This window comes from Cyrtonyx montezumae, unplaced genomic scaffold (genome assembly GCF_038088225.1).
Source record: "Cyrtonyx montezumae isolate F1298 unplaced genomic scaffold, pur_monq_1.0 scaffold_3, whole genome shotgun sequence".
NCBI lineage: Eukaryota > Metazoa > Chordata > Aves > Galliformes > Odontophoridae > Cyrtonyx > Cyrtonyx montezumae.
The window spans coordinates 100,737,308-100,761,936 of NW_027072034.1; the positions used below are offsets into that span (position 1 = coordinate 100,737,308).

Here is a 24,629-nt window from a genome sequence, read left to right on the forward strand (position 1 = left end):
GTAGCATCTCATTTTGTTCCATTTTGCTGTTGCTGAGCTTATGTTAAGAATTTCTTTGGCTCAGCATCCGCCTGTTTTTCTAAAGGAATAGTTCTTGAGAACAGATTTGTTTAGAGGGACCAAATCAGAGAACTCCACTTACCTGACTAATTGAATCCTGTCCAAAGATGTGAAATGTAGGTGCAAACACGGTATGTGTTGCTGTCAAAAGAAATGTAACTGAACTTTGGGACTGACGAAACTGGGTATTACGAACTACTTGCTATTTATTATGGGTAAAAGTTTACTTCCTACATGGCACTTAACTTTTATGTGAACCCCTTCTCTAAACTGAAATTTTGCCTGTGCTGCTTTTTCTGTAATTGTAGTGAGCTTGCTTCCCAGACAGCTTGCTCTGCGTATTCTGTTCTTTGTGATCGGCAGCAAATTTCTTCAGTGTTGTTCATAATGTCTTTCAAGAGAAGCATCTTGTAAAGAATTCCTAGTATGAATACCCTGTGGGTTCCTTGTGCGTGGGTGTGTCATTGTGCTTGTTTGTCATTGTTCCTGTACAGTTGTGGTATTGTGATCAGATGTGTTTTACTCACAGGTAGTTTGCTTTTTACTGATGTTTGCATACGTGCTTAAATTGTTCTATGGCTTTTCATTTGTGGTTGTTTTTAGTTAACTAAATGTGAAAATGCAAAATGCTGACTGTTTGCCCAGAATGGCATAATGCCCTCTGTATTTAATGACACAAGGCAAATTTCCCTCTCTTAGAGACTCTAGGTAGTTTACTTGCCTTATTTTCAGGTACAGTTTAACCTAGAATGTTCTTGAGGGGGGAAGGTAGTGGTTCAGCTCTGCTCTGCTCCTTTTTTCTTTTTTTGCTCCGCTCCTTTTTTTTGGCTCTGCTCCTTTTTTTTTTTTTTTTGCCTTACTCGTTTTTTGTTTTGCCCTTTCCCTTTCTTTTTTTGCCCTGCCCTGCACCTTTTCTGTGTTGTTTTTTTTCTTGCTCTTTTCCTAATTTTATCTCTTGAGGTTCTCTTTTTAAACAGGGTGATGACACGTAACCCATTCTGAGCCTATCTGCTGTTTCTCCAGTCACAAAGCAGCAAGGAAGATTATGGTTTTATTTAAATGCAAGTGATTGTTTCTATGAAGTAGTTATTATTTAAAACCATGAAATAGTCTCAGCCTCCATGAAAGGTTTTGAAACAGTATATAAATGGAGAGTTGTGTGACAGAGTGATTGGTTTAGCAAGTTCAGATCAAACATGCCCAAGCAAACAAGCCATTATTCCAGACTGTAAGCCAGAATTTTGTATGTGTATGTATACTTACTGCCCCAGTGGATATTAAATCCATAGGTGGATAAAGGCCAAATAATTCCTCTAGAAAAAGGTATTTCCAGGTTAGCTACATCTTGAAAGAAGCTGCCAAAGCTAATTGCTTTCAGGAGAGTGCTAGAAACTTGATTTTGTGCACATTTCCATTGTGCTTAATCAGACTGGGCCATGTTCAGCATTTGCACAATTCTGTGTTGCATTTAAAAACAGCTTTGTTTTTTTTACTATGCATCTGTTTTCAATGTTGAACTGATTTTGCTTCATTTTGTATGTTTTTTATTTTTATTTCTTTTCCTTTACCATCCCCCCTTTAAAGTCGATTTATGTACCACACGCCTTGGCATTCAAGAGATCATATTCGTCAAAGGTAGTGTCTCCATTCCCAGTAGTTGGCCATTGTTGCATGTACATCCCTATATTAACCCATTGAATCTGTAGCTATCCATCACATGTACACTAACATCACAGACATTGACTGTGCATGCATGAGATGTTAGCAGACATGGGCAGCAAAATCTGTATAGAGGTTGTCTACCAAAAATGCATTGAGCTCCAAATTGTTTGACTTGTTAGAATGCATGCAACTCTCAGTGCCCAGCAGTGCACCACTGTACAGAGTGATGTGGATGATCTTCAAGCTTCAGAACAAATGGGGTTGGTAGGAAGTTAAATATGTATGTGTATTCTTTTTTTCATGTACTCAGAATGTGAAGTCACTCCTTTCAAAATTACTGTTCAAAATCTTTGGGTCCACTGAAATCTCAGTGAAATTCTGTATCGAGCTAACTTCAAGATAGAAGTTGCATTTCAGTTCCACAAATGTTGCTGCTTTCTGAAATCATTTTTGTCCTATCTTGACAGTCACACTAGCATTAAGTAGGATAGGAAAGTCACACTGGCTCTGACTTTCCAGCAAAGTATTAACTTCTTGCTGATCACCTGTCTGAGGAGGTTTTAGTAGAGCTGTGGTCCAACCTTATAAACTTCTGCTCACTAAGAACAATAAAACAGAGGTAGTGTGATTGGCGTGGCAGTACAGTAACTAGATAAAGGAAATTTCAGGGTGGCCTGTATTAACATTTTGTCCTTAAACTTGACTGTCAGTGCAGAAGATATTTCCAGAAGTGAAAGACATCTTTGTCCAGCTGTCCCATAAAGGCTACACACATGTATGTGGGAAGAGATTTCTTCTCTTCACTGTAGTTTATTTAATGCAATAGTGAATTGTCTTTGACACTCAAAGTTGATGAGTGGAAAGTCTCCTAGATTACAACAAACCCACTAGTATATTTGAAAAGATACTTAACTGCATTTCAGTACAATCAAAAATTTAGACTTAGATATTTTTAAAACTAGTTTCCTTGGGAGAAAAGGAGGAAATATCTTTCCATCCCTATAGACGTAGCCTTTCTCATTTTGGATTACTTCTGGTGCTGTAATGTTCTAGTTTTAGTTAAGGTGCTGGTTGCTCTGTTTTCTACCAGGCAGTTTTGTGGCATTGTTCTTGAGATGGGATTTACCCTCTCACACCAGAACATCATTCTGCTTTCTCCCTTTTTGCCTTCTTGATTCAGAGAAAAAAAGCACAGATTTACACAGGTAGTCATTACCAGTTATATCAGTATAACTCCCAAATACAGATGTTCTTGATCCAGAATAAAATGGTCTCTAGGAGGAGAGCAGAATACCAATTTAGCTACACCAGTTATATTAATCTCTTAGTTTATTCTGCTGTAACTGTTGATGTCTTTATCTTCTAAAATGAAATCAAGGTGACCTTGTATGGTACTCACTGACTTAATTAAGTCCATTTGGTTAAATTTGTTGAGAAATAGGTTAAGAAATGGATTTGATCATTGTGCAGAGGTTCCGAATAGCAACGGAAGACTGAAATGGGACATCATATAAAATCACAGCTTTGCAATTGGCTTATGTGCTTCTTCACTCCTGATTTGACCCTGAAATTGTTGCTCACTGCACCGTGAACACCTTTGCTGACAGAAGCCTGACTGTTGACACAGCTATGACAAAGACAGAACACCTCCCTTCTGCAATTATGGAAAAGAAAATGATTTCCCTCCCCCCATAGCTCTAGGCATGGAAATAAAGTCTGCTGTTTTTCTTCCTCCAGAGAGCCTACACAGAAGAGGAACTTAACGCTAAGCTGACTCGACGAGTACAGAAAGCTGCCCGTAGACAAGCCAAGCAAGAAGAGCTCAAGAGGTTACATAGAGCTCAGGTAGTGTCTCACAGTCTTCTTGTTATGGCAGAAAACCCTATCCAAAGGCAACATGATCCTGACATTCCACTGGGTGTGTCAGAAGAGGGTCCAGAGCCAGAATTTCCCTCCAGTTCTACATGGCTGTCTCAGCTCCTACTTCCTCTATCAAATTTGATGCAGTCTCCCAGACATGGGAAGAAATTGTCGGAACCTGTCAAGGTAGTTTTACAGCAAGAAAAATGACAAATGAGAGCATAACACCTTCCTACCTGGATATGAGTATGGTACCATTCACTGAATGGAAGAGCTGTAGTCAGATAATATCAATGACTGCTTTACTAGATTATGCTGGTGGGTAAAGTGTTATCAAGTAAACTTTAAACCACAAGACAATCTGCTGGCACTGCTTATAGGAGATGGGATTTGTTTAAGGTTTGAGGAAGGGGATCAGCTGACTGAATGGCAACACCTTTCACTTAGTATTTAGGAGGGGGATTTCAGTTGTAACAAGTAACCAAGTATCTGTAAAATGAGATGCTAGGATGCAGGGATGGGGTGTTCTCACTGGAGGGGGCTGTGATGCCACCTTTCAAGGCAGTATGTTGTTGGATGCAAATAACTGGTTTTCAAAAGGCTAATTTGATTGAAGTCACTTGGTTCTGGATATGTGCTGCAGACAGAACAGGAGAATTGCTATTGATAAGCTCGTTCTTCTTCACAGATCATCCAGCGGCAGCTTGAACAAGTGGAAGAGAAGCAGAGACAACTAGAGGAGAGAGGGGTTGCTGTGGAGAAAGCCCTTCGGGGAGAAGCAGGTATCCAGCAGAGCTTGGTTTGCTCTTTAATGTTTTCTTTTTTTTTAATCAAATGCTTGTGCAGTAGTCCATAGCTGCTTGGATTTTAGAGGCAATTGGACTATTGTAGCCTAGAATTAGAGTCCAATATGAATCCATTCCCCCTTTTCTTCTCTTCCTGAGGCCTTGTTGTTCCTGTATTTCCTCTAATCCTTGGACCTTTCTAAAGGCAGAGACTTAGTTTGCTTGTCTTTGCCTGAGACTCAGGAAGTAATCCTCCAATTATTAATAATGAATGTCTACTTCTGCATATTACTGAATTTTACAGCTAGGAAATTGCGGGGATTTCCTAGCTGCAATTCACAGCTGTCACAGTAGAAGAACCCCATTTGTACATGAAGAAAGTAACTGTGAATCTGTGTGTGCTTTCTCTATTGTGTTGGATCAAGGTAGTGTCCTTACAAGGGACCATCACAGAACATCTTCCTCACTGCACAGCCCAGCACACTGGTTGCTTCTGACAAAGTTGTGCAGAGCAGAAATACAAACGTGTACTGAAAGGTATCCATGTCAAGCTTTTAAATGAATTGATTTGAACTTGAAATTAAACTAAATGACTTTTATCTGATCTGGCAAAACATGAGTGGAGGAGTACTTGGTTGAGGTAATGTTGATAGTAGCGTAATGATCTGGTAAAAAAGAGTCCTTAATTGCACGGAGTCAAATATCCAGCAGGCAAATGCAGCGTGCACACATCTGACAGGATTATGTCCTGGATTATGTACCTGATTACAAGGACCAGAGATCAGAAATGGTAACAGTGGAACAGGTTGGAAAAATGATTTGGCTTGTTGCTTGGATTTAAGAGTGGCCACTATGCCCGTGAGGATGGTAGAAGATTAAGCACCGAAGGTTCATCAGAGGAAAGGTCTATTGAGACTTCTCACCAATTACTTCACCAAGTTTAGCTGTGTTTGATGCTCCACAAAGGCATGCTAAAGCAGCAGGTCTGATTGGTTGCCAAAGCAAATAAGTTCTACAAGTGTGGAAAACAGTCTTGATGACTTGAGTGGTATTGTGACTGGGTTTTTAATATGTGGGTTCAAGTACCCTTGTATAAAAACTCCTGGTGGTGGTGCCACCTTCCTTATGCAGTGTATTTCTGTGTAGTACTGCTCTATTTGCTGGCCTGCCAGTTACTGCGCTTACTAACACCACTTCTGATCTCTCATTCCTCTTTTTCCTTTTTTTTTTCTACATCTAGAAGTCTGTCTAGAATAGTCAGCTGCTAAATGACATTCATGTAAGACATGCCAGCACAAGTTGGAAATCCTAGCAGCTGAGAGAACATCCTTCAAAATGCAAAAAAAAAAAAAAAAAAAAAGTCCAGACCAAAAGTGAGAGTTGGTATTTTGTATGGAAGGCTGCAGACTTAAACCCTTGCATAATATCTTATTCTCAGCTCTCCCAAAATGGAAGTAGTCTTAGATGAGCTTGTATATTTGTGGATCTCCTAGCAAAATTAGGAAGGTGTAAGTCAGTCTTTGTGAAACAAATCTTTTAAGATGTGCTTTAATCTTTGATAACAGAAGCTTGACTCCATCATAAAGAATTACAAGCACCATTTCTCCAGTTATTTCCTGAGATTAACAAGAAACACATTCTGATAGGGGAAAATATATATATATATGTATATATAAAGTGTAGCCTTTTTTAACTGAAGATTAAAAATAAACTCCATCCTTTACCTCTCTAGCCACTCTTGCTTACATATTTTACATATGTTTGCAATTAAAATAACAAAAATACCTTTTATTGCTTAACATCTGTGATGTCACATCCTGTAAGTGCAATTCATGTCAGCCTCCAATGCCATTAATTATTCAGGAGGGCAGAATAATTTTCCTCTCATCTGCATTGCCTAGATATTGTCCTAAAAGCGACCACCACATTCAGCAGTACCAGTGTGTGAAGATGTAGTGTCACACCCTTGTCTCTGATCAGATTTTCCCTAATGAAACCGTGTAAACAAAAGCTAAACAAAATGGGAATGTCAGTGTTGTCATCATCTAGGAAAAAAAATAAAATCCTTTTCATAAACTTGTACAAGTGGGAGAGAGAGGAAGGTGGGAAGTATGCCTTCTATGCACATACTCCATCCTCATAAAAGAAGGATTGCAAGACAGGGTCATAGTAATTGCTGGCCCATAGAGGGCCACCAGTGTTATCTTGGAGTTGATACTGGGCTCCGCAATGAGTGGATTATTTAGCTTCCCTCCCTGAAGGGAGAGAACAAATCACTCCCTGACTACACATTTAAATAGGAAGTTTTGGAAGTAATAGTTTCCTACTCCTAGATGTTTGAAAACCCTGACAGAAGAAACATAATTTGGTATTTTCTAATGATTCCTTTTTGTTTGTGGAAGGAGATAGACAAGGCTGTCTTTTTTTTACTTTACAAAGTCTCTTGGCATATTTCAGCGTGTTCCCTGTAAGTCATCTTACAATTTTTCTTTGTTTAGAGGTCTTTCATTAACTTTCAGTTGTTCACATCTCTGACCTCTGGACCTCTTCCCGCCTTTACAGAAGCCTGTCTTTCAGTTAGACTGGTGAGAACAAAAAAGATACTCTGGGTAAGGATTTGTTTACTTAGAATAATTTTGCTTTTATTTTCCATCTATTTTGTTTCAGCCTTAGGTGGTTTATACTGAGCAGAGTAGTCAGTAACTTTTCACAGCGATGCCCTGTGAGTTTACAGTTAATTTAGATTCTAGCAATAGTGCAAGCAGTTCAGTACTATTTCCAGAAATGTCAGTCCTTATCCGATTGTCACCAGGCTGAAATATTCTGTATGATGATACTAGTAGGTCACTGTCAACTTTAATTTTGACAAAATAATTGCACCTTTCCGTATAATTTCTTTTCTTCTTTTTTAAATTGGCTGAGCCTCAGGGAATGTGCAGCTGGCCATCTTTTATTTAAAAAAGCTGTGAATGCTCAACCTAACATTTCGTTTCTGATTCAGAAAATAGTCTCACATCATATGATTACTCAGCTACCTTAATTGATTCTGTCTTAATATCTTTGAAGATCTCACCCTACAGTAGTCGCTTTGTAGTAAGAATGAATGATCTGAAATGGAAGCTGTATTTAAGGTGGCAAGTTTGTCATATACAAACTGGCCCAAGCTTTTGTCATCTGTTTTTTTCTTACTTTCTTTTATTATTATTATTATTTTTTTTTAATTTTCTTTCACATCATGGCATTTCACTGCCGAAGTAAAGTAAGATAATCTCAGGGAATAATTATCCTATCTGTCTACAGCATCCCAGGAGACATCTGGAATTGGATCACTATTAATGTAACACTGCTTTGTACTATAGTGCATTCGCCTGTCTGGACATTGTTAAGACTTTTCAATTATTACCTTGAAAAATATGTCAACTCAGAAATTTCTTGAACCTTTTTCTTCTTCTCCCTCGTCCTCCTTTAGCACAAACTTTGATAGTCATTTTTAAGATGTCTTGTACTAACAGATGGATACTGAAAAATTTAAGAGCAACCTCTTGACATCAAGTGAATCATATGCAGTGAGAAACAGTGCTCTCAGTACTCCCATGTCTCTTCCCAGAAGAATAACTTTGCAGTGCTAGACTTGTGGTATACCTAGCAGCTGTGGGCAGGCATGTCTGTGTTTCACACCCTCTTATGTTCTTCTCTCATGTAGGTACTGCATTAGCAGAAACCCTTTTTGCCACACTTCTGCGTTTGCCGTTTGTGTCAGCACTCAGTGCCTTTCACTCGTGTTCTGTACATACACATCCTCCACACGCACAGCTCCAAGAAGTCAGTTCTTATACCTTTCTTGCAGCTGACCTAAACAGTTATGAAAACAAGAATAGCTCTGCTTTTCTCAGCAGGATCAGGGAAGACATCAGCATCAAGTGCTGGTGCACTGAAAGAGTGAAGTGTCTATGTGTAAACTTCTTGATTTTTCCTCCTGGATATCCGTGCCTGCCTGCTGGGAATTTTCTCCTCATCTTCCCAGTATATTTTTGTGATACATATATGTGCGTGTGTACATATATGTGTATAAACAGTGGCATAATTTTATACATATTATATGTATGTGCAAACGTACATAGATGCATGTTTCTTGTTGTCCTGTCTCGTTTTGTTTCTGTCTGTATGTCTTTTTTCTCATAGATCGCTTTGATTGTGTGGGGGCTAGGGTGGGTATCTGACTCAATAACTCTGTCTTCACCGATTCCTTGTTATAGACTATTGGGGAGAGTCTTATTACAGTGACCTCATCGACTTGCATCTGGGTGGTATGTATAGCTGAACCTCTTGCTGACACTAACCCTGCTGACACTCCTTCCCACCCCTCCCTTCACCTACTTCTCCCATCCTTGGCTCACAATCAAGAAGAAGCAGCCCTTGCACATGTCTGGCAGAACCCCTTTTGCAGCTCAGGAAGAGGAAATCCTGGTATACTCCACAAACCATGTGTAAAGCTCCCTCTTGTATTTTTCACATTGGTAATTATTTCAGAATTTGTTTACAGTTTTCACTCCAGCCACCTTCCCTGCTAGAAGTGGAGGGCCATTCTGACTTTTTTTTCTCCTTTGCAAAGTCCAATTCTACCATCCTAATCTTCAGGAAAATATATTAACACAAAGGGAACGGCAGATCTGACCAACTCCCAAGAGCTATGGCACTCTAAAGGATTAGTTACGCCTTTGCCTCCCTTGTCTCCTGGGGTTCTTTTGTTCTTTTCAAAGAGTATTCTGATGAGCTCACAGGAAGTGCATCCTCAAGGGACTTCAGGAATGGTGGTAGATGACGGATGTTTCTTGGTTTGTCTTATTGTAGGGCTAGGAAGGATCTACAAGTAGAGTTGCAGTCAGTTTTGGTGCAGTCTGCTGTTTCCAGTCACCTCTATTTGCATCATTACACAGCTACTAAGCTTCTTGCTATGTTATTTTACTTTTTGTATCTCATTTATGTGACAAGCATACGAGTGTTGAGCTCCTTTTTTCCTTGCTTGATGATTATAATGTGATTGCCACTCTGCACCATGATTATCCATTTCTTTAATTAAGAAGTTACTTCTAGCTCTTTTTTTCCTCACTTTACAATTATAACGTGGTCATCAATCTGCTCTGTGGTTCTCCGTTTCCTTAATTAATGCTACTTCCTGAATCCTGTAGTAGGCAGATAACTTCTGCTTTGTAAATGGTGCTTGCTTAACATTTGTCCCTCTTGAAAATTAAAATTCCCTTTACTCATTTAGTGAATGTAAATGTAATCTTTCAAAGTGACGGAGTCTGTCAGTGGATCCAAGAGAAGGCAAATCCTGCTAGGTTGCTTTGCCATCTGAGAGTCTCTCATTTCATTTGTCGTTAGAATATGAAGTTCCTTGATCAAACTGTGCTTTTGTTGAGGGCCTGCACTGCATCCAGCTCTGCAGGATGGAGGGTCCACATGCTCCAGGCCTAATCCAAGACAGATCCCTGGAGGTCTTCCCTCTGGTTTCACTGTTTTCTGTGTTAGCACCTTCAGATGTAATCATGCCCATGCTTTTAATTTTCACTTTTTCTCCTTCTCCAAGGCAAAGCTAACCCACAAAATACTTGTTTGTAGCTCTTCATTGGGATTTACTCCAGGTTGTCTTGTTGTTTAAGAAAAGCCAACTGATATCAAGTTTCAAAATGGAACATTTTTTAATTCATATTAGACTTGATTTGTTGCCTGGTTGGTCCCCGGTGCTAAATTTGGTGAGATAGTCCTGTGTGAACACTGTGCTTCTTACACTGCTCAGTCCCTCTGGCATTCTTTCCTGGGGTATTTTCTACAGAGAGGCTTTGAAATCCTCTTCCTATGTGTGCCTAGACCCATGTGAAAATGAAATGGGAGCTGTAAAAGGGTTGATGCTGAATTACTCCTAACTGATCCTTTTCCTCATCTAATGCTGTTTCCACTAGACCCTTCCCTCCACCCCATCCTTCTCCCTCCAGTGCCTTTTTAAAGAGACAGCAATCCCATCAAAATCACTGATGGTGGCTTTAAGAGAAGCAGAATAATCTTTACTTAAAGGGACACTGTCATTTAAAAAGTACTGTGTCACAGAAAATCTCAAACAATAAAAAACTGGATTTACTTTTTACTTTTTTTTGCTTTTTCCATTTCTCTGAGCTACAACTGTCACTCTAGAGTGGTCACTTTTGGGCTTCTATTACAAACTGCTTTTATTTATATGCTGACTTAGTCATTTGGACTCCAAGCAGTTAGAGACAATGTTGATATTAAAAAATGAATAAAAAAATAAAAAGGTTGATAGACTTTAAAACATCATTCTGCTCATCTCAAAATTACCTTTTCCTAAAGCAACTTTAAAAAAAAAAAAAAGCATTGGGCAGTATCCCTTTAAATGCAATGAGACAGTAGAGCCTGCTGAGTATGTGGCTGCATAATTTAGTTTTGTTGCCTCTTTAATTTGCTTTTTATTTGCTTTGAGGGCTGCCAGAACACTTTTGCCAGAGGGGATACATTGCTCTGCTGATACTTGTCACTACTCAGTGGCTGATTTAGAGCTCAAAGTGTGTCTGTGCAGGCTGCTGCATCTGGGTGGAGTGCTGTTAAACCCCGTGGTGCTGCGTGGTCCTGCTGAGCACCGTAAGCATTGCGGGTTAATTATTCTCCTGGTAATTCGTGTCTCTGAGGTACAGGCACAGCTCTTGAGTCGTGCTGTCAGAAGAACGATAAGCAAAGTTTCACAAGTACTTTGCAAAGTTATCTTCAAGTTGGTAATTACTTTCAAGTGATTAGGACAGTACTTTAATCTTTAATTTATACTAATGAGAGTTTCATTTAGTGTTTACGGGCTATGCAGCAACTTCTGCAAGGTGTGATACCTCCTGGTCAAGTTCTATTTACAGGATTACAGATTGCTGCCCATGCTGCTCTACTCATACATCATAATCCTCTCTTCCTGTTCTAAAACATCATGTATTGTTGTTCTGAAGCAGATGTTTCATTTCATGCTACAGATGGTCACGTTTCAATTCTGAGTAATTTTTTCTGTGTATATCGTATATGTAGCTATGTTAAAAGAACGTTACAAAACTGGCTAAATCAAGTGAAATTAAATTGTGTATTTTGTTGATTAAAACTCTGCCACTTTCCCTTAGGGAGTAACTGATAGCAACCCTAGGTTGTCAATCTCTGTAGAGATCTCATGGAACATGGTCAGTGGATTTCACAGGTGTTTGCTTGCAGCTTTGAAACGGTGAGACCTGAAAGTGTGGATTCTGGTCCAGGCGCTGAAAGGATACAGTACTCTGGTGGATGCATACTCTTCGTCCATTTTACTCATTTTCCAGACAATCCTTGTCCTAATTCTGTCTTTTTCCATTCAGAGTTCATTACACCACTTCTGTTTTCATTCTGTTTCTCTGCTTCTCAGTCATTTAATTTTAATCCCTATCTTTTTGACAAAGAAATCCTAATATTTACTCTTCAGATCTCTTATTCTTCCCCGTTACTTGTTCCTGTTTTTTCACTCCTTGTGTTCCCACTGACTCAGGCCACCAGATTCAATCCCTACCAATGGTTTTCTCACAAAATTTTTGAGTTCTCTCTTTTCTACTCATATTCTTTCTCTGGACAATCCTAGACCATATCTTCATTGATCTGTCTTCTTCTTCCACCCCTTACCTGTTTTCCCCTCTCTTCTCTGCCTCTTTAGCAGTTAGCATCCTTAGTCTGCTTGCCCAATTAGTCTCAGCCTCAGATCTTCCTTTCCCACCAGTTCCTTGACTTTTGGATGCAAATTTTGCAAATAATGTGATCTCATTTGGTCTGTGGTACATCCACTGAAGTGATTGTGATTAGTGGTGACTTACCAATTCTCACGAATCATCACAGCTTTCATTTCGTAGCATTTCTGCAAATAAAGAATGGGGAGCTGTAACTTACTGATAACGGTGTCTGCCACCCTAAATGTTCTGCTATACTTCCCTTTTCCCAGTTATCTTTTTTCCACTGCCCTTCCAATTATGAACAAGTCTTACGTAGCTACAGAATAACAGGAAAAAAACTATTTTTAAGTATTGATGTTTAAACAATGGGAAAATGAAATGAGAAGACCAGAGTCCAGTGTAGCTTGTGCAACAAAGGACAACATAGAGTGAAAAGGAAGGTGCTGGGTGGATGGGGGGAGGGCGGTGGATGTAGTCTACCTTGATTTCAGCAAGGCATTTGATACTGCCTCCCATGACATCCTTATAACAAAGCTAAGGAAGTGTGGGATAGACGAGTGGACAATGAAGTGGGTTGAGAACTGGCTGACTGGCAGAGCACAGAGGGTTGTCGCTGGCGGTGCAGAGTCCGGTTGGAGGCCTGTAACCAGCGGTGTCCCCCAGGGGTCCGTGCTGGGTCCAGTCTTGTTCAACATCTTCATCAGTGACCTTGATGAGGGGATAGCGGCCACCCTCAGCAAGTCTGCTGGTGATACGAAGTTGGGAGGATTGGCTGACACGCCTGGAGGCTGTGCTGCCATTCAGCAAGACCTGGACAGGCTAGAGAGCTGGGCAGTCAGAAAGCGGATGAAATTTAACAAAAGCAAGTGTAGAGTCTTGCACCTAGGGAGGAATAATTGCATGCACCAGTACAGGCTGGGGGATGAGCTGCTGGAGAGGAGCTCTGCAGGGAGGGACCTGGGTGTCCTGGTGGACGACAGGTTGACCATGAGCCAGCAGTGTGCCCTTGCGGCCAAGATGGCCAACGGCATTCTGGGATGCATTAAAAAGAGCGTGGCCAGCAGCTTAAGGGAGGTGATCCTTCCCCTCTACTCTGCCCTGGTGAGGCCTCATCTGGAGTACTGTGTCCAGTTCTGGGCTCCCCAGTATAAAAAAGACAGGGATCTCTTGGAAAGAGTCCAGCGCAGGGCCACAAAGATGGTGAAGGGCCTGGAGGATCTCCCCTGTGAAGAAAGGCTAAGTGAACTGGGTCTGTTCAGCCTTGAGAAAAGAAGACTGAGAGGGGACCTGATCCAGGTTTATAAATATCTGAGGTGTGGGGGACAAAGTGGCGAGGCCAGACTCTTTTCAGCAGTGTGTGGAGACAGGACAAGGGGGAACGGACAGAAACTGCAGCACAGGAGGTTCCGCACAAATGTGCACAAGAACTTCTTTACGGTGAGGGTGACGGAGCACTGGCACAGCTGCACAGGGGGGTTGTGGAGTCTCCTTCTCTGGAGATATTCAGGACCCGCCTGGACGCCTACCTGTGCGACCTGGTGTAAGGAACCTGCTTTGGCAGGGGGGTTGGACTCGATGATCTCTTGAGGTCCCTTCCAACCCCTATGATTCTGTGATTCTGTGATCATTGCTAGAAAATTTCCTTGTTTCAGAGAGCTCTGGCACTTATTCTTGGATTAGCTCCTGATTTCCAGCACTTCATGGTTGGACTGAATGATCTTGGTGGTCACTGCAGACTCTCCAGTGTGCTATGGTAAACAAGGTCTTTCTTGTCATGGCTGCATTAACACAGAAGGATCTGGGAAGTGCTGTTTACAGAGGCAAGATAATTCCATTCAGTCATTGCTGGGATGTGACTATCTTCCTGTGCACCCTTCTGAATTCCTCTGCTTGCCATCTTTGTTACTTAAGTTATGGGCTGCTGACCTCTGCTTCGAAGGTTTCAGAAGAGAAGTAGGCCAGTAGCATTGAGCTTTGGAATAAATGGCATACGTGGGGCAGCACATAGCTAATAGTGCTGAGGATAAAGAGCCACACCTAGCCTGTATTTTTTTGTGGTGGGGGACATGTTAACAGAATCGTTATTTGTTTTTGTTTTTTAATTTGCTTGAAAAGAAGAGTTTTTTTTTCCATCTGACCACAACTCTGTGACCAGGAAAACTGTCATGCAGTGATGATCACGTTTTTAATTTAATGAGCTCATAGCTGGTGATTTCTCTAAATAATACTGAGAAAGACTGTGATATCTACTGTAGGTTTATTGATGGCTTGGGAGGAAATAAGACATAAGAATTTGCCTGTTGTGATTGAACAAATGAGAAGGGCAAGGCAGATGAGGCAATGCAGCCTTTTAATAGTACTCAGGTGCTTGGGTTCTTCTCAGGAGTATGTTTAGACATACATGTACACAGTGAGAACTCTTGCTGTGTAGTTGACAGGAATTTGGGTTCACTTTTTTAAATGAACTGTGGCAGGAGTGTGAGTGATCTGATGATACATTCACCACCTATAAATTTATCAGTGTACTTTAGTAAAGCCTTTTCCATACATCAAGTGAACTTCTTTTTTGCTTTTCTGTTTCTGAAACACAGAAGAGGCCTTTTCTTCAAAGAGTTCATCAGTAAGGATATGAAATACATGATACAGAGTGCGCTTCAGTGCTTATTACTGTTGTTGAAAAATCTTTATCCTTTCAGGAAATGCAATAACATATTTTTCCTCTTAAAATTAGTAAGTTCCTATTTCTGTCTGCTTATAGCATCTGTACCACCTGCACTGATACTTATGTTATCAAGTTTGGGGAGGGAGTTTTCACAATTGTCACCTTAGGAAAAAATTAAAAAGTATACTTAAAATTCTACTATGTTATATGTTTTACAGTACTTTTGAGTTTGGATTATAGCATGTTCTAGGGCAGTTTTAAAAGCTTTAGAGAATGATAAGAGGGAGGTTTCAGGCTGCCCTTGCTGTTTAGGGCCTCCAGGAAACAGGGAACAGTTCAAAGGCTTCTTAATCATCATGGATGGATGGAAGTTGTTTCCAGAGCAACCGTAACAATCATGTTACCTGTTTTCACTAATGCAACTATAATTTACATCTGGAATAATTGGAAAATATTGTAATAGTGCAGGTTGTATTCATTACCTTCATGAAGAGCAATATTAACATTTCTAGTAGCAGGAGTGTAGATAATATAGACTTTGTAACTTGATTCAAGGACACATTATTCTTAGGGAAGAGTGGAGAGGATTATATTTTTGTTAAAATATATGACAACTAAGGTCAAAGGAGGAAGCCATGGGGTGGGGGGGAGTCTGCACTACTGTCTTCTGCTGTGTAAGATCTTTTTGTCTTTTTGCTGGAGACCAAAGATGGTATCTTTTACAAGGATGTGATCCTTTGTTTAATGATAACAAAAGTTAGCAGTTTGTGGCCATTGTTGCAATGAGATGAATGGCATTTTCAATACCAGGTATTTATTTTCAGATCAAATATGGCAGATTGAGAATTCCTCACCAAATTTGTAAGTCCATAGTTAGAAATTCAGAAACATAACTGCATTTGGGTCACCAATATCACCCCCACCCCCTAAAATCCTGAAATCTCAGACCCTGAGAAATTGAAGTGGATCCTTATGTACAGTTAAATATCCATTTCCTGATCCCCAAAAAGGACTGGTCGGCCATCAATTAGGAGTGTAAGAAATTATATGATGAAATACAAACGTTGAATAAGGTAGAACGTAGAACAGAAAAATGTAATGGGCATAAAGCACAACATGCTCTACTTCCTATGGAAGCTCCTTCACAGCGGATAACCCAACTGTTTCAGTATTTTGACGATTTGTTTTTGCTTTTGTAACCTAAATCTGTGAAATGGCAAGCATAGGAAAAGCAGCCCTAGCATTTGTCATTTTAAGTGAAGAAGCTGGAAGACTGAATAACTAGAATTAAGGTTCTGGTACTGTCAGCTAATGTTGGTATGGTGCTTTATTTGTAACTGTCTTATGGCCAACTGTGGAACCTCTCCTAATGTTGCCCCTTCCTGCTCCCAGTGCAGAGGTTTCTTTCTGTCTGAGAAAGCCTTGCTGCTCAGACACAGGCTTTGAAGCCGATGTGCTCTCCCTGTCATTCCAGTGCGTCCTCCGTGTGCTGGTCTAGTTCTGTGATGGTCCCTTCTAAAGCTCTCCCAGTTTGCTGCTAGTCTAGAGTTATGTAAAGCTGTCTCCAAGCCATATGTATCAAACTGCTGGCTTCTCCACGTTATGAGTTACTCTTACCATATTATTGTTCTGGAGCTTATGCCTTTTCCCAAATGGAAATGCCCCCCATTTATAAATGTGGTTCTTCATTGAGCATAGCAAGTGTTTTGGTTTGCTAGCTTTGATATTTCAGTCTCACCACCTCCTTAGTGCATGTGTTATCCTGTAACTATTAAAGTGGTACTGGTTATTTTCTGCTATTTATCTTTGCAAAGTTAAGTTTAGCTGAAAAGCAAATTCTCAGTGTTGAAGCAGCTGAAGCATTGTAGAGATGAGAATTGTTTGTCCTTCACTGGGTGACAATGATGATGGGAAATATTCAGTAAGTCGCTGATGCTAAGAGGACTTGTAAGCTTTGTGAAATGGGAATGTCAAGGGACAGCTTTAAATTCACCATTTCATCTATGCGATCCCCTGAGGTGATCATTCCCTGCCCCAGACACTGACATGAATCATTTTTTTATCCACATAAAAGCAGATTCTCCTCTAAGCACTACAGTCCAACCCGAGTTACATGTACTCACCATGTCTGACACGGCAGATCCTGACAGATGGGTTCCACGTGAATCAGATTCTCCCAATGATGTTCCCCATCAGAAGGAATTATTTTCCAATAAAAAGGATACTTTTTCCATCAGTGGATGCTGATGAAGATAAGAATGATAAGAGCATGGCCTGATCAAGCTGCAAGGTGGACTGGCTGTTTACAGCTGGAGTCTTATGCATGCAGGCAAGACTTTTTGTAACCCTGCTTGAAATTTGAGATTTATCAGCAGGAGTTTAATATTTATCTCTGCTTGTCCTGACATCTTGTTCACAAACTTTTCAGTTAAAGATCACGTGATTGGAAATATATGTTAGGAGAAGGTCAGCAATAACCTCCTCTCCAGTAATTGTACAGCTCAATAAGCATTCATTGATACTCAGCCTACCTCTTATCTGTTATCTGTGCTTGCTAGAGACATTATTCATCTGTAGACTGTTCCCTTGTTTCTGCTTCTCCATTTCTTGTATTTTTCTTTTCTTCTTGTGTTTCCTTTCTTTCTCACTCTTACGCTTTTTGTCCTTTGCTTGTCTTTTATTTCACCCCTTTCCTCTCTTCCGTTCCACTTCCAACTTCCTATTCCTCTCCTGCCTCTTCCTCTTCCTCGTTTGGTCCTATTGAAGTTGAGCCCAATGGCGGGACACCACGTCGTAGACCTCTCTCCTTCTGCCCTTGCTGTGCCCATGAAGGTAACGTAACCTCACACACTCCCTGTTCTCCTTGACCACAGCTGGGTTGTTGTAGCAGCACTAGTCAGCTAGTGACCACAGGGTCCTCAGCCTTTTCTTGCTGTTTCCCCAAACCAGCCTTCTCAGTAGCAACCTGGTAACCAGCTTTGTGGGCCTATGGCAAGTTACTAAAGGTACAGTATCCCTTTTGCTAGTCCCAGCTGTGTTATGGTGGGCGCCGTGGAGCGGTGGTGGAAGGAGTAACATCACACTCAAAAGTTTCTGTTTTTATTTGGTGGCTTCAATTTCTCCATTCCTCCTGAAAGATGTTTGGAAGGTGGGGTAAGGGAAAAAAAAAGTGCTTCCTTAAATTGCCTTTGAATTAATATACATGGATTAAAGGAATACTGTGTCTCTTTAAAGTACTGGCTTGCAAAACATCTGTGAACTTTAAAAGTAAACAAACTTTAAGTTAGACCAGTTTTCCCTCATCTATCTTGCTGAGTGAGTTCTTTAACTGTCCCAAATGGAGTTTGCCATAGAGTTTCCATTGCCAAGGCATGGGGGAAGGGGGCTGTTTTGTGTGTTCATGGTGTAATTTTGCTAACCACTTACTCTGCTTTCCATGGTGCTCCCTCATATCAGTCGTCAGTGCTCTCTCTCCAATCCTACCATTCTTCCTCTGCTCATTGGCTGTTTAAAAATACTTAATATGTTCCATAGGTCAGTAGCGCTGTGTTTTTGGCTTTTTCTTAGAGGCATTTGTTTTCTGTACATTCTGGCATTGGAAGGGACAGGGAGACTTCCCAGTGCTTTCATGCGCCACTGCACTGGACATCTGCATGTACTGTCTCCCTCTCCTGCCGCCATATGGGCATATTGTGCAGAGATGCTCAGAAAGGAATGCTTGGAAATGAGCAACACACTGGTATAAAGCCCAGAGAGCTGGAGGCTCTTAGGGCAGTACAGCTGGCTCTGGTATTTCCCAAGGGTCTGGTGTGTCAATTTTTCAAAGGCAGATGTTCTCAGACTAAGCTGCAGTTCAAAGGAATTGGAGGTATGCCTTTACTTTGCGCCAGTGCAGCAGTTCTCTGAGATCAGAAGGATGAAGGCAGGTCACAGATCTGAGCATTAATAGTCATTAATGTGATAATTGTGTAGTGTTTCCCAGAGTTTAAATAGCAAGCTTGCTGCATGATTATTTTTGGAATCAAAATGACTAATCAACAGGCTTTGCTCTTGGTGTAGATAGCATGTACCCTTAATAACAAACTTAGACAGTTACTTTAGAATGCCTAATTTACATGCAGCAGCCAGGAAATGCTGTAGGGCTCAATTTGAGGCCTTACTCTGGTCTTGCTTTCTGTGCAGGTAGGCAAGTTGCCAGGGTTCTTGTTGGTGTTGGGTAAGAGTCAAGGCACTCATCTGCAGATGATTCAGTATGAATTCAGTGGCCCAAAACAAGGGACTGCCAGGAGTTTCTTTCCTGGTAAGCTCTTGTGTTTGGTCAAAATCAACAAAGGGCTTTGAGAACAGAATTCTGTAGTTTATTCTATGTAACTCCTGACAGATGTGATACTCATCAGAGGTCTACTGTGTAAATTTTTGAGTTGGTTTTATAATAAATACCAACCAAGAAATATCATTTTCAACAGTTTACAGGCTGGTTTGGCCCGGTTCCATGACAATTGGTGTGGGGGACCTGCAGACCCACGCCCCAGGAAAGGAGAAGGGGGAAAGGAAAAAGGGAGATGGGCCTAGAAACAAAACAGCAGCAACGATCTGAGGAGGAAAGCTAATTTACTAAATAAGATATTGGAAAGCAAAATAACACAATATAATACAATATAAGTGGAATTGAAGCTAATGAATCAAATAAAATGAGCAAGAGAGAATGTCCGATAAACCGAAGGCCTTACGCTGAAGGCACGGCGGCAGCGAGCACCCACTGCTGAGTCCATCCCAAAGGAAAGAGAGTGTCCTGAGACCACAGACAGTTTTTATCTTTCCCTCTGGGCCGAAACACGTAAAAATGCAAAGCATCACAAAGTCCTCTGGGGAATGTAGTTCTTCTTCTCTTCTGAGACAGGTATACCTGGAACTATCGATGATCCACGGAGCTGGAACATTAACTCTTTGACTCTAAATGCACTGCATGATGTTATGATGTGGAATACCAGTACCAAAAAATCATAAAACCATGACAATCATGGCCCAAGATATTTTTGCTTCTACCTTCACATTAGCAAATACATCTGGGGGTTCTCTCTTTCTTTCCGGTGCTGATGTGCAATACAGTAGCAGTAGTTTCTGTGCTTATTGTGCAGAGGGGATCGTCAAGGTGCATAGATGCATTTGGCTAGAAGGAGTGGTCAAAAAACTTTCATTAAGATACTGAAAAAAGAAAAGATGAGATGTTACTTTCTGTCAGTAAAGTAAAAGATTGAGGATGTGCAATTGAAGAAAATAAGTGTAAAAGCCATAGAGTGGCAATTGAATCTATTTCTGATGAGCGTACACTTAAGTAGCTGGCATGAGGCACTATAAAGCAATTCTAATGAAAGGAAAAGTGACATACAGAAGTGTGGTCTTTCTGCAGTAAGTGTGAGGAAGAAACAAGCAATCACAAGAAAATCGGAAAGCAAAAAATAATAATAATAAATCAGGCTCCAAAGACAAGAAAATCCTTTTGGAGATGACTTCCACTCTTCTGCGTGCTGTAGGCAAACTGAACGGACCCGGCTTGGGAGTGCTCTGGCAGCATCTTGCTCGGCTTTCTTTGCACATTTTGCCCCATTGTTGTTTTTGCCATTTGGGCTTGTAAGGATTGGTGTGGTGTGTTACCTCAAACTTAACGAATTTCTTCTTCGCAGGCATGGGAAAGAAAGATGATCCCAAGCTGATGCAAGAGTGGTTCAAGCTGGTGCAGGAGAAGAATGCGTTGGTTCGCTATGAGTCTGAACTGATGATCTTGTAAGTCAACATACAAACATCAAAAGAGGGATTATTGTATAAATAGTAGTGGAAGATTTGTCAGTACTGTCTTCCCTATAATGCCTGAAGGTCAGCAGTCTTCCGGTTTGATTCTTGGCTAGGATAGGGATCACACTTTCAGAAGAGTGTAAGAAGAAATAATAAGGAATGAAATTTCCAACTGTTTGCACATGTGCAGTAGCGATATTTGTTCAGTTCTGAGCCCTTCCCAAGCTGTTCTAGGGTAAAACATGTGCTGTATGCATGTTACTGAGAGACGAAGAAATAAAGTGTAGCCAAAACTGCTTAACTCTGCTACCTCTGTCATATGGCCCCTCTTCTCAAACTGTAGTGGGACTCCAGTGCTTCTCACTTGGGCTCGCATGACAGATTGACAGATGCTTTTCCTGTAAATTCCCTTGTGCAAATTCACTGAAATTAGCTTCTGAGTGTGGCAGCTGACCTGAACAGTGTAGAAGCTTGCTGTCTTTTCTGGTGCCTTTATCAGAAAAGCCCCAGGGTGTTGTCTGCATTGGAATCTGAAATGGTAATGGCCTTGCATGACCTTACTTGTTAAGTAACTTGTCTTGAGAGTGGCAAGTAGCAGACACGTTGAGGTAAGATATGATATTATAGCAATTGCAGATTTGTTCTCAGTGTTTCATACTGTTTTAGATTTAATCTCTAAGATCTAGTAATATATATTAGGTATCTTTAAAGTTGTTCTAAAACACACTGATAAAATGCATAGCAGATATCTAGAGGGGTGCAGAAATTGACAAGAGGTATGGGACAATTGTACAGAGTATTTTAACACGCCCAGAACTTGGATCCCTGGTGTGTTTCTCTTTCAGTGCTCGGGAGCTAGAACTGGAAGACAGGCAGAGTCGATTACAGCAGGAACTCCGGGAGAGGATGGCGGTGGAAGGTGAGAGCAGTAAAGATTATCTCACAGTCTGTATGTGCATATTTCTAGTCTTGTGTGTGCTGACAGTTTTTAATATCTCTGTAGATCATCTAAAGACAGACGAAGAGCTCTCAGAGGAGAAGAGGATCTTGAATGAGATGCTAGAAGTAGTAGAGCAGAGGGATTCTCTCGTGGCTCTCCTTGAGGAGCAACGGCTTCGAGAAAAAGAGGAAGACAAGGACCTGGAGGCAGTCATGCTCTCCAAAGGATTTAGCTTGAACTGGTCCTGAGCTTGACACATTTACCTCTGCTGGTTTGTGTTCTCCAGTTGGCCTACCCTGAGTTCGCCAGAATTACATGGATAGGAAGATGCTGAAGGGGTCCGACAGCATGCAGTGATTCGGTTGAAGCACTCAGAAGCCTTTTGATAAGCGTGTTGGTTCCAGAAGCTTAAGTTTTACATGTCTGCAAGCCACATTGAAGATAATGAGTTGAGTCTGTGGAGTCTCCTTGAGGTTTAGTACAACTGACTGTATTTTTTTTTTTCTTTGGTAGCAGGGAGAGGAATGATCCATGTGTGGGGAAGGAGGTTAAGGGAAGATGTACCCTTAACTAATCTGGATTAATGGCAGTCTGTTCCTTTCCCATTTTTACTACAGCAGTTCTAATAAAAGGGAGGGAAGTAACAACCCTCTCTGGAAAACCACAGCAGCCTGTAGCAACCTGTTTGGTGGAGTCAGCTATCCACGAGAGCTCCAGAAGCCCAGGGCAGCACCTTCTTTGCTTTAGTCTTCCTCCCCACCAAAGAAACCTGCAGTTGATCATTATGCATGGATATGAAGAAATATGAGACAAAGAAGATACTACTAGTACGCGTGATGGAACTGTCTGCCTCACGTTTTTTAAAGAGATTTGGGCATCAGAAGACTCGCTCCCTATCATCGTCCCCTAAATCTTTATTGTAGGGGAAAAGGAGGAGAAGAAGAGAGAGGGAAGATGCCCTTCTGCTTTGCTACACACTGGAAAGACAGCTGCTGCTGGCCTTAGTCTTCTTGGCCACAGCTCAGAGGCTGATGGGCTTCTTTGTTCTGTTTTTATTGCGACTGTTTTGACACTGGAAAAACTGACTGTGGGACAGTGTTGAGTGTGCGCAGGAGCAGGGGTGTTACCAAGCAGCATTCCCTGGCTGTTCAGCTCCTAAAAGGGAGAAGCCCTTAAGTGACTGAAACCACCATTAAGACTTTTCAGTGTTTTTATTTTTTTCCTCTACATTTTGTTTTTGCACATTGGAAACGAAGCTTAAGACCTGCCTGGGCCCTCAGTCACTTTGACCCTTTTATGTCAATTAACTTATTTTTTTAATACTTGAAAGAAGATTCATTTTTGTATCTTTTAGGAAAAAAAAAAAAAACAACGGATGAGTGATAGGTGCGTGTGCCTGCTGCATCCTACAAATTCCACTTCTAAATTACTGGACATTGTTACCTGTGGCTATTTATTAGTGTTCTTATAATAATTTTAATGTTACACATATTCAAGGGGGGGTGGGGAAGTGTTTTAACTCTATTAGAGGAAGACACTACTGCGGATTGGTCCCTCTTTCAGAGCAAGGGCAGTCTTTATGGACCCCATGAACGCATCCTGCCCTAGCAAGATTTCCTTTATGATAAAATCCTGTACACTTGTAGAGCTGTAAGAATCTATTTTGTGTTCCTAGCATACTTCTCGTCTGCATCCCTGAATCCCTCTGTTGGACTAATATACCTATAATTTATTTAAATTTAAAACTTTTATAATGAGAAAGCCAAAAATGTAAGGCAGAAATATCCCATATGTCCCTTTCTCACCAAAAGAGGGGACCTTCATACTCCTGAGATACAGCTAGAGGAACCTTCATGAAAAAAAAAAAAGCACATTTCCTGCTGCAAATGTCAGAAGAAGATCCTTTTGGCTCAGCTGGGGAAGCTGCTGCTTTTAAGACAGGAGGGTACTCACCATAATCATACGTTAAGTAATGCGCAGGTCATGCACTTAGCATTTCAGCACCATCCACTGTTTGACAGATTCAGGAGCACACGACATCCTTATCGCGCAGAGCTGAAATAGCACGGTGTGCTGGGTCTGTGTCCCATCCTTAACGTGATGTGTTAAGAAGTTTTCCATTTGTTTTTGTTTTTCTCCTGGAGTTGTTGCCTGTTTTCTTTTCATGTTAAGGAAGTGCTAAGCCTGCTGTCCAGTGTCTTTGGACAGGTGTCCCATTCCCAGGAATATTCATGCAGCATGGTGGCTCTTTCAGCCTGAACATATGCTGTTGGTGCAAGATGCCCAAGCAGGGCTGAACATCCTTTAATTCCTTGCCCCAGGACAAAAGTTCATCTGGTTTCTTGCTGTGACTCCCTGCCTCCTTCAAAGAGGCCAGCAGTCTACAACCTGAGGTCACCTCCGATGGATGAACAAATCTCAAGCCAAGGAAGAATGGGTAGGATGGGCTCCAAGGTCTGTGAGCAGGGCTGATTGTTAACACTTCAAGAGTTTCCCCTTTCCCCCCCTTACCATCGTCAGCTAAGGCATTACAAACTAAACACAAATGCTGTGAAACAAAGCAGGTAGGCAGCTTCAGTGCTACTTAGTAACTATGCATGTTAGAAAGTCATACCTGTATACCAACCTCACTGGACAAAATTCTTGACAAATGTTGGCCTATTAACAGGATTCATTCAACAGAGTCCTCCCTGTTTGCCAGCTGCTGCAGTCAAACTGGTAACGGTAGTAGGCTACTTAGTCTGCATGAGGGGCCAGCAGAACCTGCAGAGAAGAGAAGAGGGAACCTCAGTAGTTTACCATAAACTGTCCTGCACAGAGAATTGGCCTCAGTCCCTTTTGTAGTGTATATGGACCACACTGAACTTTGAACAAAAGATCACTGTATGTGAGCTGTATAAGGAAGACATATCAGGCTAGTACTTACCCATTTTCATGCTGGGGGACAGATTTTTTCAGTGCATGAGTCATATCACTTGAGGGTGCAATGCCCTACTGCAGGGGAAGAATGCATATCCTATAACTTAATTCTTTGAGTTGTGCTGAAGTCCTCCAGCACTGAGAATGAAAGTGAAGACCTAACATCGCACACACAGATTAACTGAAAGTACATGAAATCTTAAAAGGCC

General features: G+C 41.2%; 1 protein-coding gene across 3 annotated transcripts in view; it reads left to right on the plus strand.

Moving 5' to 3' along the window:
- The window catches only part of MICAL3 (microtubule associated monooxygenase, calponin and LIM domain containing 3), a 138,774-nt gene extending 115,382 nt beyond the window's left edge, over positions 1–23,392 (plus strand). For 2 of the 3 annotated variants that reach the window (XM_065742559.1, XM_065742560.1), the window contains 7 exons: positions 1,645–1,695; positions 3,460–3,567; positions 4,271–4,364; positions 17,535–17,600; positions 20,453–20,552; positions 21,407–21,480; positions 21,565–23,392. In XM_065742559.1, the coding sequence (XP_065598631.1) occupies positions 1,645–1,695; positions 3,460–3,567; positions 4,271–4,364; positions 17,535–17,600; positions 20,453–20,552; positions 21,407–21,480; positions 21,565–21,749 (678 nt within the window). In that variant the 3' untranslated portion in view covers positions 21,750–23,392. Of the gene's footprint in view, positions 1–1,644; positions 1,696–3,459; positions 3,568–4,270; positions 4,365–8,623; positions 8,675–17,534; positions 17,601–20,452; positions 20,553–21,406; positions 21,481–21,564 lie in introns of all 3 variants that reach the window. The other variant, XM_065742561.1, reaches the window with a different exon arrangement.
- The last annotated feature ends 1,237 nt before the right edge of the window (positions 23,393–24,629 follow it).